Source organism: Delphinus delphis, chromosome 20 (assembly GCF_949987515.2).
Source record: "Delphinus delphis chromosome 20, mDelDel1.2, whole genome shotgun sequence".
Taxonomy (NCBI): domain Eukaryota; kingdom Metazoa; phylum Chordata; class Mammalia; order Artiodactyla; family Delphinidae; genus Delphinus; species Delphinus delphis.
In genome coordinates, this window is record NC_082702.1 from 41,653,599 (window position 1) to 41,669,942 (window position 16,344).

The following is a 16,344-nucleotide window of genomic DNA, read 5'->3' on the forward strand; positions in this document are numbered from 1 at the left end:
GGCGACGCCGGTCCGCCGAGGCGCCTGCGCAGGTCGCATGTGGCGCGTCCCACTCCAGTCATGGCGGCGCTCCGGCAGACAGCGGGCAGCGGGGTTCTGGAAACGTGTGGTCTGGAGCGGATTTTGGAGGCGTTGAAGCTGCTGCTGAGCCCGGGAGGTGAGAGGACGGATCTCGGCGCCTGGCTGCACCCGGGACTCTCAGGGCCAGCGGTCTTCCAGGGCTGCTCTTCTTCCCGCGGCTTGCGCCCCTCAGGCCCTCCCCGGGACCCCTCTGGCCCTGAGGCCGCCCAGCCCCGCACCTGGGGGCTTTGGGCAGGGTCTGTCCAGCCTCCTTTTACCCTTGAGGAAACCGAGGTTCAGGGAGGGCTGGGATCCGTTGAATACTGATACTGACCAAGTACAATATCTCGAGCGCTTACCTTGGGCCAGGCGCTGTGTTAAGCACCTCGGGTGCGTGGTTTCAGTCGTCCCTGCTGCAGCCCTGTAAGGGGACTGCAGACACAGCCTCAGAGAGAGCCCAGCCTCTTGGGGCGCAGGGTCAGATGTGGACACTGGAGATTTGTACAAAGTGCCAAGGAGTCCAGAAAAAGGAAGCAGTGACGTTTGAGCTGCGTTTTGGGGCGAGGATTTAGGGATTTACAGTCACTTTTAATCTTCCATGGTGAGTTGATAAGATCTTCCCAATTTAGAATTAGAAGGGACCTTGGGGGTGGTGTAGCCTGGCACTCTCCTTTTACAGCTGAGGACGCCCACGGCTCACTGAAGAGAATAACCTGACCAAGATCATATGGTCAAATTAGAGGCAGAACACGAACCTGGAACCAAGGTCTGCCGAACTCCCTTCTCAGACCAAGGCAGATTATTCAGTATGGAGCCTCTGATGTTATCTGGAGCTTTGAGAAAGATATGCAAGAAATAGGGCCCTACTTATAAATTAGAGCGTATAATTTGGAGGAAGGGGTTTGTAGCGTGAGCAAGATAAGGTACATGAAAGTGATGTTTCAGATTTTGAGATTTCCCCCCCCTCGCCCCCCAAACTGTGAAAACTCCTGAAACATTATATCATACTTGCGGCAAGTGAAAAGAAGTTATTAATGGGGAATTTCCTGGCAGTCCAGTGGTTAGGACTCAGTGCTCTCTCTGCAGAGGGCCCAGGTTCAATTCCTGGTGGGGGAACTAAGATCGCACAATCTGCGAGGTGCAGGCAAAAAATATATATATAATAATAGTAATTGAGTGCCTGCTAAGTATCACTCCCTATAGTGTGCTGTTTATGTATGTATCTTTTTTTCTCGCAGCAATCCCATGAGATAGGTATTACTTCTATTCCATTTTACAGATGAAGGAACCAAGGCTCAGGTACTTTAGAAATTGCACAATGCCAGTCTAAGTGGTAGAGTTAGGATTTGAATTCAGACACCTTCAACTGCAGTATGGTAACTATACTACTTTGCCCCAATGAAGAATTAAAATACAATTAAAATTGTGCAAAATACAATTTTAACTTGCTAATGGAGAGATTACTTGTCCAGCAACTGAAACTGTCTAGAACATGACTGAGAACAGGAATAAATAAGTTAAAAAGTCTGGAAGTAATCATCTGTCACAAAGCATATACACTTCATTTTTGGAAGACTCTCTTTAACTCTCAAAGCGTATGTGGTGGAGTTCCATACATGTACTTATTTAGCTTAGGAGAATTCAAGCATTCCTATTTGAAAAAGAATAATTTAAGTAACTTGGTAAAGTATTATTTTGCACAGACAGGCTATTATATATTGTGTGAATATTTCTGCTATTATATCAGCTGCTAAGGGAATTAAAAAATACCTGTGCATAATAAGTATTCACATGTTCCCAGTGGACAGAGGATGTTGAGACAAGATTAAAGTATTTGCTAAAATTATATGCAGCTAGATTAAACATCTTTTCATCTGCCTTTGACTACCTTTGAGGTAACATTTACTGAGAGTCAACTGTATATAGTATTCTATCCTCAGTGCTTTTGGAGATAGAAATATTATTTAAGAACTTGTGCTCTCAAGCATCTTGTTTGTTTGGGGAGATGGTACTCCACATATAGACCAAAGATATTCCACATGGCAGGATAATACTATTGGTGAATGGATGGTACAGGTAGCAATTGGATAGAGGAGTTATCCAGGGATGGGGCTGGGGAAGGCTACAAGAGAAAGAAGACTTCAGTCCAGGTGGGAAGAAACCAAGTCTTTCCCTTTTGAGCCATCAAAAGTTCTATAGCATTAAGTGTTTTCTCTTCCACTGCCTTTCATTTCTGTTCTCAATTATGGGGCAAATAAGAATAACATCTTCACCTCCATTATTAGGAAGTGTGTTAAGCAGAATTTGAAAGGGGTTTTTCAGTTCTGGTGAAGTTTTGCTTGAGGTCATCTCAGCAGTAGTTTTCCTAAAAAATAACTTTCCACACTAAATATATATTTGTTGAACTCTGTCATTAAATTTGAATTACGTGGTGGTGGGGGGCTGGAAATTTTGGTGATTTGTAAATAATGAATTGTATCACCCTTATTTTTGCACACCATATTGCTTTGTACTTTGAACTTAATAAAAGCTACTGCACAGATTAAGAAGTCTGCTTTTAAATGTCACAAAGCATAGACATTTACATTGGTGATTGGGAAGAATAAATAATACTGTTTACGAGGGCAGCATTTCCCAAAGTGTGATACGGATGGTTTTAGGCAGTATGTAGAGAAATATTTTGAGGCTGAAAAGCATCGAGTAGTGATCAAGAGCTTGGGTTCTGGAGCCAGCTTGCCAGAGTTGAATATGCTCTGGGGCAAATAGCTTAACCTTAGACTCCTCATCTGGAAACAAGAATAATAATATAATACTCCATACCTCACAGAGTTGGTGTGAGGATTGAATTAAATACACAAAGCCCTTAGGACGGTATATTAACTATTACTAATTTAAGTTTAAAAACTGATTTAATTTGAAGAAATAAACAAGTAAAGCTAATAATACAGCTGATACTCAGAGAAATGACAAAAATCGTGGAAGTGCTATATGACTGTAATTTGGAAAACATTGTTTTAAGGCCTCAGATCTCAAACTTTTTGGTTTGAGCACTCTAACACTCTTAAGAAGTGTTGAGGACTTAAAAGAGCTTTTATGTGGGTTATGTGTATCAATATTTACTGTATTAGAAATTAAGACTTCAAGAGAAACCTTTTAACTTTATTAAATAGAACAGTAACCTGTTACATGTTAGCATAATGACATTTTTAATGAAAAATGTATTTTGCAAAATAAAATAACTTAGCAGGAAGAGTGACATTGTTTTACATTTTTGCAAATCTCCTTAATGTCTGTCTTATTAGAAGAGAGCTGGATTTTTGTATTTGCTTCTGTGTTCAATCTGTCATGACAGGTTGTTTTGATTGAAATAGATGAAGAAAATCTATACTTACATAGGTATGTAGTTGGAAAGGGAGGCGATTTCCATCATCTTTTCAGATAATTGTGTGTATTCCTCTTTAAAACTCAACAAGAGGTAATTTCTTAAAAGGTTAATTATAATATGGAATCTGAACTCATATCAGTGAACTTTTCAGACTTGGTACACTCAAGAGAGAACGAGAGGGCTTCCCTGGTGGCGCAGTGGTTGGGAGTCCGCCTGCCGATGCAGGGGACGCGGGTTCGTGCCTTGGTCCGGGAGGATCCCACATGCCGCGGAGCGGCTGGGCCCGTGAGCCGTGGCCGCTAGGCCTGCGCGTCCGGAGCCTGTTGCTCCGCGGCGGGAGAGGCCACAGCGGTGAGAGGCCCACGTACCGCAAAAAAAAAAAAAAAAAAAAAAAGAGAGAACGAGAGTGTAAAAGGCAAATAATGTCTTAGTATTAATATGAAAATAGTTTTGACCTTGTAGACTTTCTGAGAGGATCGTGGGAAGGGCTTCAAAACCTGAGACCCTATACCACACTTTGAGAACTGCTGCTCTCAGAGAATGCCTTATTTTCAAGTAGATTTAATTTTTGTCACCAGTAGAGGGCAGAGGAGACTACTTTATTAAGGGGCTCTTGGAAAACAGTTAATAGCTTTTGTTTTAAGTCACTTCCTTTGTGTCCCATGTTTGGGTTCCAAGATCTTATAAAGTCACAGGAGGTCACTTAGAGATTGCTTAGAGATCTTAATGGTTAGTGGCAACAAGCTATGAAAACACTCATTTTCTTTTTAGGTATATATTACCCAAACAAACCAGATATTCATGCCAGTGGGTCAGAACACTTGCCCTGAACAGTCCTAGAGAAATATTGGAAAAATCTTACTCTTCTGATTCTCACTATGTTGAAAAAAAAAAGTGTTATTGTTCGTTTTTCTTTTCATAGAGGTAGTTAATATTCCTTACAGTAAAGCTTTTAAAAATATTAGAGAAACTAAAAGAAGAAAATTAAAATGACCTTAATCCCACTATCCAGAGATTACATTTTGGGAATTATATGTATTTTTTGTTTACAGAAATGATCTCATATACTGCATACTGTTTTATAACCTTAAAATATGTTTTTAGTACAGAAACAATACATAGTTGCTGTGGAAAAAATTTTTTAACATAATGAAGCAAAAAAGAAAAATCACCCAAAACCCTACCATCCAGAGATTATCACTGTTAATACTTGAAGTATAGCTTTTGAGGTCTTTTTCTATGTGTGTACACATGCACACACATGTATATATTTTAATAAAGTTAGGTTCATTCTGTTCTTTTATTGTTCAATTTTCAGAATAATACATTAGTGTCACAGCAGTCTCCAAAGGTAGCCAATGAAGTGATTTTTTTGTTTTGTTTTATTATGAATAGAGTTTTGTATATACATGTTTCCGTTATTGTACTCATTATTTTTAAAAATTTATTTATTTATTTATGGCCACATTGGTCTTTGTTGCTGCGTGCAGGCTTTCTCCAGTTGTGGTGAGTGGGGGCTACTCTTCGTTGTGGTGCAAGGGCTTCTTATTGCAGTAGGTTCTCTTGTTGTTGAGCACAGGCTGTAGGCGCACGGGCTGTAGAGCCCAGGCTCAGTAGTTGTGGCACACGGGCTTAGTCGCAGCATGTGGGATCTTCCTGGACCAAGGCTCGAACCTGTGTCCTCTGCTTTGGCAGGCAGATTCTCAACCACTGTGCCACCAGGGAAGTCCTGTACTCATTACTCTTGATACTCTAAGTGTTCCATTTGTGGCCTGTGGGACCCATTCAAGTTGGCTGTTGGACTCTTTGATGTGACCCTAGTAACCCTAGTAGTCTTTTGATTGCTTCTTTGCTTTCACGCATAAGATATCTCAGACTCATCTTATACATTTCTTGCTGCATTCTTGAAAACAAATCTCTTTAAGAAAAAGTGATATTTAGAGACCACAGATAGACATTAGTGACATTTATTGTCACTGAAGTGTCATTGCTTCCAGACTTTTTCAATGATTGGAACTAGGAAATATATGGATTTACAGAAGACAAAAAACAAATCGAGAGTTCGTACTGATATTCACAATTAAAATGAAATATTATAGAGTTTAAATTTTTCCTAACATTTTGAAAAATTTTAAGCTTATAGAAAAGTTGAAGGAATTTTACCTTGAAAATTTGTATACCATGACCTAGATTCTTTAACATGTATTTGTCCACCTAGCCATTCTTCTTTACTATATTTCATATTTTTATCTTGGTATGTTTTTATCTTATCTGAAAATATTGGTTCCTAATGAAATTAATGTAGTTATTTACTTATTTCATATATATATACACACAAATATATAGTTACATATTCATATATAATATATTCACACATGTATATAATATTTTTAAATGACAAATCATACATTACTATCATCAACACACCTGCTGTTTCTAAGGGATTTTTGTTTGTTTGTTTTTGTCCTCAGGATGTACAAAGTTCTATATTTCAAGTCACTTGAAATAATTCTCTGTGTGGTTGTGCTGCTAACTTGGTTTAGAGTAGGAGTTGGCACACTTTTTCTGTAAAGAAGAAGGCAGTAAATATTTTGGGCTTTGTGATCCATACTGTCTCTGTCACAACTATTTACCTCTGCTGTTGTAGCTCGAAAGCAGCCCAAGATAATATGTAAATAAATAGCATGTCTATGTTTCAATAAAACTTTACTTGTAGAAATAGGTGGTGGGCCTGATTTGACTTGCAGATTGTAGTTTGGCAACCTTGGACATAAAGTATAGATTAGGTTCATTTGTTTTTTATTTATTTATTTTTAGAAGATGTTGGGGGTAGGAGTTTATTAATTTATTTATTTTTGCTGTGTTGGGTCTTCGTTTCTGTGCGAGGGCTTTCTCTAGCTGTGGCAAGCGGGGGCCACTCTTCATTGCGGTGCGCGGGCCTCTCACTATCGCGGCCTCTCATTGCGGAGCACAGGCTCCAGATGCGCAGGCTCAGTAGTTGTGGCTCACAGGCCTGGTTGCTCCGTGGCATGTGGGATCCTCCCAGACCAGGGCTCGAACCCGTGTCCCCTGCAATAGCAGGCAGATTCTCAACCACTGCGCCACCAGGGAAGCCCTGTTTTTTATTTTTAGGAATATTTTGAATTTTCTTTTTGATTTAATTTTTTTAACTATGAAAAAAATACAGGGCTCCAAAAGGAAACCTCTAAAACTCATCCCTGTCTCCTCCCCACTGATCTCTCCCTCTCTCTATAGACAACTCATTTTAGTTAATTTTTAATTTGTTTTTCCACTGCTTTTTTAAAAAATAAAAACAAATAATATATTTCATGTTCCTTCCCATTGTAACACAAAAGTTATCATACTGTATACATTCTTCTACACCTTACTTTTTAAATTCAGTATGTCTTAGTGATCACTGCATAGTGGTACACAGAAGTCTTCCTCTTTCCCTTTTACAGCTGCATGGTATTCCATTATGTGGATATGCTACTGTTTATTCACCAATTCTCTATTAATGGATATTTGGGTTGTTTTAAGCCTTTTGTTAATGTAAGAATTACTTTTACTGGACTCAGTGGGTCCATCGCTTGGGGTGCTTAGCCAATGAACACACCAAGTACTTTGTTTTTTTAAATAAATGTATTTATTTACTTATTTATTATTTTTGGTTGCATTGGGTTTTTGTTTCTGTGCGGGGGCTTTTCTCTAGTTGCGGCGAGCGGGGGCTACTCTTTGTTGTGGTGCGAGGGCTTCTCATTGCGGTGGCTTCTCTTGTTGTGGAGCACCAGCTCTAGAGCACAGGCTCAGTAGTTGTGGTGCACAGGCTTAGTTGCTCTGCAGCATGTGGAATCTTCCCGGACCAGGGCTTGAACCCGTGTCCCCTGCGTTGGCAGGCGGATTCTTAACCACTGTGCCACCAGCGAAGTCCCAAGTACTTTCTTAAAGCAGAAGACAAGTAAGGAGTCAGGGAGATAGTGTTACTGAGTCCAGGCTCTTACTGCTCACTGCTCTCCCATGACAGGCCAATAAATCGAGAGACAGGTGTTGGGGCAGGGAATAGCGGCTTTTTCCGGAAAACTGGCAGACTGAGAAGATGGTGGACAAGGGTCCAAAAGAACCATCTTACCTGAGTTAGAATTCAGGCTTCTTTTATACTAAAAGGGGAAAGGGTGCGGCTTGTTGTTGCAGACTTCTTGGTACTGGCCAGACCCACATTCTTGCAGCTGTCCGCATGGGTCTAGTTATGATGTTCCTATAAACCTCCAACTGAGAAAAATGTTTTCTCTTCTCCAACTTTTTATCTCTATGTGAAAGGAAAAGTGTTATACCTTTAAAGGTCAAGCCTGGGAGGCAGAGCATTGAGAAAAGGCTATCATGTATATTTCAGGCACTAGGCAACATTCTTCTACAAAGGTTTGGAGCCAGCATGACTAAGTACAGACAACAGGGCACAAAGGTTAGAGCTAAAGGAATAGCTCCAGTATGGAGTCAGGTTTGTTCTTTGTTACAGTAGTTCTCAAAGTACTGTCTCCCCTAACCACTGGACCAGGGAAGGTTTAAGCCTGGGGGGCATGCATATTCATGAAATGGCAGGCATGATCAACCGTTAGCATTATAATGAGGCAACAGTTACTCCAGGTTGCCCCAAACTGCAAGCAAGCAGGTGCTTGGGTGTTTCCTTGTACTGTAGTATCTTGTTGGATGTATTGTAACCCTTTTAGGACAGCTGGTATCTGGAACTTTCTGTGATTTAATGATTTAAGTCAGTTTCTGCAAAACAAAGCACACTTTGATTCAACCCCATCCCTCCCCTACTGCTGCCTAGCTAACAATATGGCAATGAGTAGCTTTGTGTATATGTCACTTTGCATTTTTGCCTGTGTATCTATCTTAGGATAGATTCCTAAAAGAGGGATTGCTGGGCCAATGGTTAAATGCTTATGTAATTTGCTAGATATTGCCAAATTTCTCTTCTTAGGGATGTACCATTTTAGCCCCTTACCACCCATGTATGAGAGTGTGTGTTTCTGTAAAACACAAAATGTGTTATAAAAACTTTTGGATTTTAGCCACTTGATAGATGGGAAGTGATATTTCAGTATAGTTTTAATTTACTTTTCTCTTAGGAGCAAGATTGATCATATGTTCATGTTTAAGAGCAATTTGCATTTCTTTTTCTGTAAACTGTTCATATCTTTTGCCCGTGTAGTGTTTCATACTCTGTTCACTTTAGAATATATTTAGTGAACATGTCATTAAATAATGTTCAATATAGTTTAATGGCTTCAAATAATCCATTTTTCATTCACTCAGTAACTACTTATGTTGAACAGCAACTGTGTGTCAGACAGGCCTTGTTCCAGGCAAGAATACAGCAGTGAACAAAACAGAGCAACATCCCTGTCCTCAAGGAGTCTTTATTCTAGTTGGTGGAGAGACAATAATAAACAAAATAAATATTACATATACATATAGTATGTTGGATACAGGTAGACCATAATTTACTCAACATGTATTTCTAATTTTACAGTATTATAAATAATGCATTGTTGAACACTCTTTTAGTTACCATCAATTGCAGTTTGATCCTTTCTTAGAAGATATATTAATCTTAGTTTTGAAATCTATTGCTGCTTGAATTCATTTATATTTTCAACATTTTATTATGGTTTTATAACCATAACCCACCTTTTCATATTATGTTTTTAGTAATCATCCTGGGATTACAATGTACATCCTTAATTTTTCACAATCTGGTCAGAATTAATATTGTACTACTTCACAGAACTCATAAAAACCTTGCAACTATAAGGGTCCTTTTACAGCTCCCCACCCCTTTTAGGTTTTATGCTGTAGTTTTCATGTTTATCTATGTAAGTTATAAACCCCATAATACAATTTTATAAATTTTGCTTTAGACAGTTACATATATTTAAAGAAATTAAGAGGAAAAAATTAGTCTTTTATATTTACCCACATATTTACCATTTCTGATGCTTTTCCTTCTTTCCTGAAGATCCAAGTTTCCATCTGGTACTGTTTTCCTTCAGCTTGAAGAACTTTAACATTTCTTTGTATTCCAGATCTGCTGACAGTCAGTTATCTTAGTTTTCATTGTTCTGAAAATGTCTTCATTTTACTTTCATTTTTGAAGGTTACTTTTTATTGGATATAGAATATTCAGTTGACAGGTTTTTTTTCCCTCCTGTCAGCACTTTAAAGATGTTTTTCTACTATCTTTTAGCATTCATTGCTTATGATGGTTAGTTCACAGCCATTCATAGCATTGGTCCCCTGTAAGTGTCATATTTTTCTGACTGCTTTCAAGATTTTCTCTTTATCTCTGGTTTTAACAATTGACTATGATATGTGTAGATGTTATTTTCTTTCTACTTATCCTGATTGGGCATCACTGAGCTTACTGAATCTGTAAATTTATGTTTTTTTCACTAAATTTTAGAGAATTTTGATCATTATTTCTTCAAATCCTTTTGTGCTCCATTTTCTCTCCTCTCCTTTTATTCTAGTTAGTCTCTATTTTATTACAAATATATCATTTGATATTGTTCACAGATCCTAAGGCTCTATTTCTTTAAAATGTTTTTCTCTTTGTTGTTCAGATTGGATAATTTCTAGGGATATATCTTCAAGTTCACTAATTTTTTTTTTTTTTTTGGTCATCTCAAAGCTGTTAAGTACATCAATTGAATTTTTTAAAATTTCAGGTATTTTATTTTTAAATTCTAGTATTTCCATGTGGGTTTTTAAAAATACTTTCCACTTTTTTGCCGAGAGTCCCCATTTGTTCATTCATAATGAATACTTTCCATCACATTCTTTTTTTTTTTGGCTGTGCCGTGTGGCATGTGGGATCTTAGTTCCCCAACCAGGGATCAGATCCATGTCTCTTCCAGTGGAAGTGCAGAGTCTTAACCACTGGACTGCCAGGGAAGTCCCTCCGTCATATCCTTGAACATAGTTATAAGAGCTGCTTGAAAAATCTTTGTTCAATCTGACACCTGGGTCATTTAGGATCAGTCTCCATTGATTGTCTTTCTCTTGAGGTGGGTCATGTTTTCATGTTTCTTTATCTGTCTAGAACTTTTGGATTGTATAATGGACATCATGTAGGATATGCTGTTGAAACTCTGGATTCTGTTATAGTCCTCCAGAGAGTATTGCTTTTTTTTGTTTTGTTTTGTTTTTCTTTTTTGGCTGCACCTCGTGGCTTGTGGGATCTTAGTTCCCTGACTGGGGATTGAACCCACGCCCTCGGCAGTGAAAGTGTAGAGTCCTAACCACTGGCCCACCAGAGAATCCCTGTTTTGTTTTGTTTTGTTTTAAAGTAGGCAATTAACTTGACTGATTTCCTACTCCAAGCTCTGTCTCTTCTGTGGTGGGCAGCAACTCTTTTCAGTTCTTTTAATCTTAGCTGACCTATTTGAAGTTCTTCCCACACATGCTTAGTTCAAAGATTAGCCAGAGATTTGGGCACAGTTTATATAGAATTGGGGGCTCTTCCTGTCTGGTTCTATCCTTTCTGATATTTCTCTTCTTATTTTCCACCTGCTGTAGTTGCCCTGAATTCTGTGCTTTGGTTCTCAAGCCAGTAAGACAATGGGTTTCTCTTAGAATTTTAGCTATGCTGTGCGGCGAGCGGGGGCTACTCTTCATTGCAGTGCGCAGGCTTCTCATTGCAGTGGCTTCTCTTGTTGTGGAGCACCGGCTCTAGGTGCACAGGCTTCAGTAGTTGTGGCACGTGGGCTCAGTAGTTGTGGCTCGCGGGCTCTAGAGCGCAGGCTCAGTAGTTGTGGCGCACAGGCTTAGTTGCTCCATGGCATGTGGGATCTTCCTGGACCAGGACTCGAACCCATGTCCCCTGCATTGTCAGGCGGATTCTTAACCACTGTGCCACCAGGGAGGTCCTAAGGAGATCTTTATTAATTACTCTTTTCATTCATTCTTTTACTCAATCAACTAACAAATACTCATTTGGGGCTTACTTTATGTACTATGCAAAGCACAGACCAAACAAGAGAGGCATGGTGTTTACCCTCATTAAGTTTAAACTCTGATAGAGAAGAAAGAAAATAAACACCAATAAAATAATTACTGATTGTGATAAGTACTACAGAGGAAAGAAATTGGGTGTTATCACAGAGTTAATAGTGTGGGGCATGGCTTTTAGATTGGTCAAGGAAGGCCACCCCAGAGGAGATAATATTTAGATTGAGACTTCTAGATACCTATGACTCAGCATTTCCACTTAAGGTATATACACATCAGGAGTGTATGTGCACACTTCCATCAAGAGAAATCTATTTTAAATATTAAGAAGATCTGATGTGTGAAAAGTAGACTTTTGGGAGAGGAGGAGTATAAGTAGGGAAACCAGTTAAGAGGCTGCTGCTGTACTTCAGTTTAAAGATGTTCATGGCTTAGAGAAAGGTTGTAGTCGTGAGGTGGAGAAAATTGAATGAATTTGAGAAACATTTAGTATGCAGAACAGACAGGACTTGGTGATGGATTGGATAAAAGAGAAAAGGAGAAGGATGGAGATGTAACCAGTTAGTAACCTGGTTAGATTGTAGTAGGGAGTGAAAGGTACTCGTGAGAATCAACAATTTGTTGAATTTCAAATGCCTAAAAACATCCAAGTGGAGATTTCATTCAGCGGTTGGAAATATGTCCCTGGAACTTAGAGGGTAGACATGAGCCAGACATGTAAATTTGGGAGCTGTTCGCTTACAGATCATTTTTAAAGACCTGGGCCTGAATAAGATTGTCGAGGAAGAGAGTGCAGAGTTCAGGACCAGCCTTGGAACATTTTGATATCTGGTAGAGGAAAAGAAGCCAGCGGAGGAGACATTGCAAGATGGCCGTGGAGGTAGGAGGAAAACCAGGAAAGAGTGCTTGCTGTCCCAGAAACCGAGAGAGGAGTGTTTCAAGGAGTGAGTCAGCAAGGATGTCAACTGCTGAGAGTGTATATGAGCTCCTTCACCGGGAGAGGGCAGTAAAGACCATTTTAAGAAAGTTCAGGAAAAATTGAGACTATACATTTTGGGGGGAATGTGATTAAGTTAACCTTTCTGCACCCTTTGTCTATATTCTGTGATCTGCCTCACTAGAATGTAAGTTCCATGAGGGAAAGGACTTCGTTTTGTCCTTTATCCCTGGGATCTAGAACAGTTTGACTGAATGAACCTTCTGTGGTAAATGTTTAGCTTTTTAGATTTCTGTTCTGGCTACAATTTAAGCCCAGTAAGTTGATTAAGACCTGGCCTCTGCCCTCAGAAACAAACTAGAAGAAGTATGTTAGGTACTCTATCCTAACTACATCCAGAGTGCTATAGGAAGGCAGGGAAAGTGGTCTTGAATTCTGCCTAGGTTAGGGTGGCAAAACTACTTTCTAGAAGTAATGACATCTGAGCCAGGCCTCAGAGGATGAACTGGAGGAGGCAAGGCATTCCACATGGAGGAAAGTACAGTTTGTTTTCCATGTATGTAATTTCCTTTATCTTTCTTCAAAAGGATCAGGCTCAAGTTCACTACAGATCACGAAACATGATGTCCTGTTGACTACTTTAAAATCTAACCTGTCTGCTTTGGAGGACAAGTTTCTGAAGGATCCTCACTGGAAGCAATTGAAACTCCTAAGGGATGAAATTGCTAATGAGGCAGAATGGCGACAAGACTGTATGGATGTCACCTGGCGTTTTACTTCCCAAACCTTACTGTTGCTGTTGTGCTTGAAGGAAACCATGATCCGCCTTGCAGTTGAGTTCAATCCAGGGAAACCCAACCCGAGGACTCCAGAAGCTGCTCCTGCCCTGAGCCCGGATACACTTAGTATCTCACAGCAAAAGACTGTCCAGTCAGTTTTGCAGTTTGTAGTTACCTTGGGTGTCTGCCCCTATCTTGTGCCTGGTGTTGGAGTCCCTGTGAGTTACAGGACTGAGTTTGGTGCCGTTGTTCGGGACGTAGTGTGTCTCGGTGCTGCCCCCAGTGCACCCCGGAGACTGTACACCAGCTGCAAGGTCCTCCTAAATGTTGCTCAGCACGCATCTCTAGGGAGCTTGATTTTCTGCCGCCATTTTGGGGATATCGCAGCAGGTCTGTGCCAGCTGGGATTCTGCCCAACCAAGAGAAAACCGCTAAATCCTGAGGAAGAGGTAAACATACGTTGAGAGAGTGTGTGAGAGTCTGTGTGAATATGTGTGTGTACTTGTGTGTAGTTGCTATAAAAGACAGTCTTAATTCTTTGGAAAAGTGCTGATGGAAAGATCTAGAATTTTTATTGAATATCCAAGTATCTCTGGTGGATAGATGATTCTTTATAGGGGATTGGAGCTTTCATTTATTAAATACTAGTCCTTTCACACCTGGGGAGTCCATTTCACCTCTCCCTTCTAGCCATTTTTTGAAACAGCTGTTGCAGGCTATTTCTTTGAGCCTCTGTTTCCTCTTTTGTAAAATGTGTTTAATAATTGCAAGGTGGCTGTGAGGATTAAGGATAAAGTGTATAAAGTACCTAACCCAATCCCCAGTAGTGCTCATCAAAAAGTTATTACCATTAATATTAAACTATTCATGCCTCCTTCATTAAGTTCTTGGGAGGATTAAGGGAGATAAAGTATGCAAAGCACTGGGTACACTGCACAATCCAATCAGTGTTTGTTGTTATTATTAGATGATAAGGGTATGTGCCTGTGTTTTGCTGACAGTCAGTAAGGATTTGAGTGTCTGGACTATAAAGGTGCCGTGGAGGTTACAGAAGCATTAGACGTGGTCCTTTTCTCAAACAGCTCACACAGTAATTGGTGAGAAAAGGCTCACAAGTATAACATAGCAGTGACCACTACTCCCCCACGAGAGGACCACCAGCATCAGCACAGGAACCTAACCAGAAGAAACTGTTAAGATATAAATGTATCCAGGGTCGCACGTAGGGTAATTGCTTCCCTACTGCAGCCAGATTTCATAATGCCCACTCACCTCATTTCTCTGTCACCTTTCTGTGTCACCCTCCAACTTGTTCCTTTTCTGTTTGTTCTCCTCTTCTATTCCCTCTTCTGCCTATGCTCACAAAACAAAACAAAACAGAAAATATTTAAAAGCCATTGTCACCCGAGTAGTGACACGAAATTATGAGCTCCCCCAGTGCATTACATTTTGTGGAGCAGAGCTCTGTGCTCTTTACAACAGGGTGTGAATCTTGACAGCTCTATCAGTGCCTGCTGCCTGCACTTCCTTGAGATGGGGGTCCTGGAATTGCTATTGCTAGCGCTAAGCAGTGCCCAGGGGTCTCAGAGGAGAGAAAAGAAAAGAGAAACACAGAGAAAGGACCAAGTGAGAGGGTGGGAGAAGGGGAGACACGGTGGGTGTACACTACGAAGCTGGACAAGTCCCAGCAATAACTGCTGCTCTAAGCAACACCTATACCACGGTTTGCTAAATTGTAAGGGGCAGGACTCTCTGAGAGCTTCACTGTAAGGTTACCAAAGGGAGACAGTCTCTTGAGGCTCAGAGAGGGGGCCCAATTAAATAACACCCTTCTTTGCTGCCCAAGTTCTGAATCAATTAAAAGACAGTTAACAGAGTACGAGATGACAAGTCAAAATGTCCTCTTTATTACTCATAAAGGCAGAGTTGGAAGGTATATAGAGGGAGGCAAATGGGTCTCCTAACAGTGCATTCCAGAATTAGACACAATTCTCACCCAGTTTTAAAGAGTGCCAGAAAACTGCAGTGCCTTCTGCCCCTTGGCAGGGGACATGCCCCTGAAAAATCTACGGCAGGGAAGAGCAGAACAGAACGTGTGCTCGCTCCCAAGAGATAGAAGAGGAGCGAGCTCATCTGTGCATGCCAGAACTCACCAATCAGATAAATCAGTGCGATCTCCTGCCCAGAAGTGGGTGAGGGGATGGAGATAGGGCCAGGAGTGTTTCAGTATTATAGCTTCCTCCAGGTAGAAGGAAATCAAGAGGCAAAAGAAGCTTGCCTCCCTCTCCCCTCACAAGCATCTTTGTTCAGTATTGCAAAGCATTGCCTTCTATTGCCTGCCTAGTTTGTATTTCACAAAAACCAAATACGTGTTTCTTGTAGGTGCTAACCGAAGACGAAAGAGCCCTGTCTAGGAAGGCTCTGAGAGACATCTTGGATCAAGTGTATCAACCATTAGCAGTCCGAGAATTACTTATCCTCCAGGGAGGACCACCCCAGGTATGCATGCCTGGGAACTCTTGTGGGTGAATCTTTAATGATAGTGTGTGGTGTACTGTCTTCTTCTTCTGGGAAATTAATCTAGTTGAGTCTTATTTCATCTTTTAGATTGTTAAATGGTATTTGTAGAGCTAAATTACACTGACCTTTGGGATAATTTAAAAGGATATTTCTTTTAGTGGAATGATGGACACTGTTCCCAGGAATATTGTGATCATTTTTTAAGGCTTATGACAAAAATATATTTTATTCATTCTCACACTGGATCTTTTTTTTTTTTTAAATTAAAATTTGGCTGTTTGACAATACGTTCTTCTGGCAGAAGTGTTTGGACATCTTATTCTTTGAATGGAGTATTTGAAGTCAAGAAATTAAAATTAGAGCTATTAATGGACTGTTCTTAGATCCATTTTTGAAAAACGTAATAGTATATATTCTGCTAGGCATCATATAGTTTCTTTTTTCATTAAAAATAATTATTTATCCAAAATGATTTAATTTGATGATGTAGCTGGATTTATCTATTTTCTTTCAGTACCTAAATTTTAGTTATGAGTTTAGGTGAGTAAAGCATGAAGGGCCAGAGGAATTGGCTGTAGGACCAGCTGAAGCTGGCTACAAAGATATCTCCTAGTTGAAGTCATTTTCATCTCGTCCTTAGAATATTACTGTAG

At 40.1% G+C, this 16,344-nt stretch overlaps 1 protein-coding gene across 1 annotated transcript in view; it reads left to right on the plus strand.

Annotated features, from left to right (window-relative positions):
• Positions 1 to 16,344, plus strand: part of TANGO6 (transport and golgi organization 6 homolog) — a 176,303-nt gene continuing 159,959 nt past the window's right edge. Inside the window, exons 1-3 of the mRNA XM_059999336.1 lie at positions 1 to 157; positions 12,980 to 13,620; positions 15,554 to 15,670. Coding sequence (XP_059855319.1) covers positions 61 to 157; positions 12,980 to 13,620; positions 15,554 to 15,670 — 855 coding nt within the window. The 5' untranslated portion in view covers positions 1 to 60. The remainder of the gene's footprint in view (positions 158 to 12,979; positions 13,621 to 15,553; positions 15,671 to 16,344) is intronic.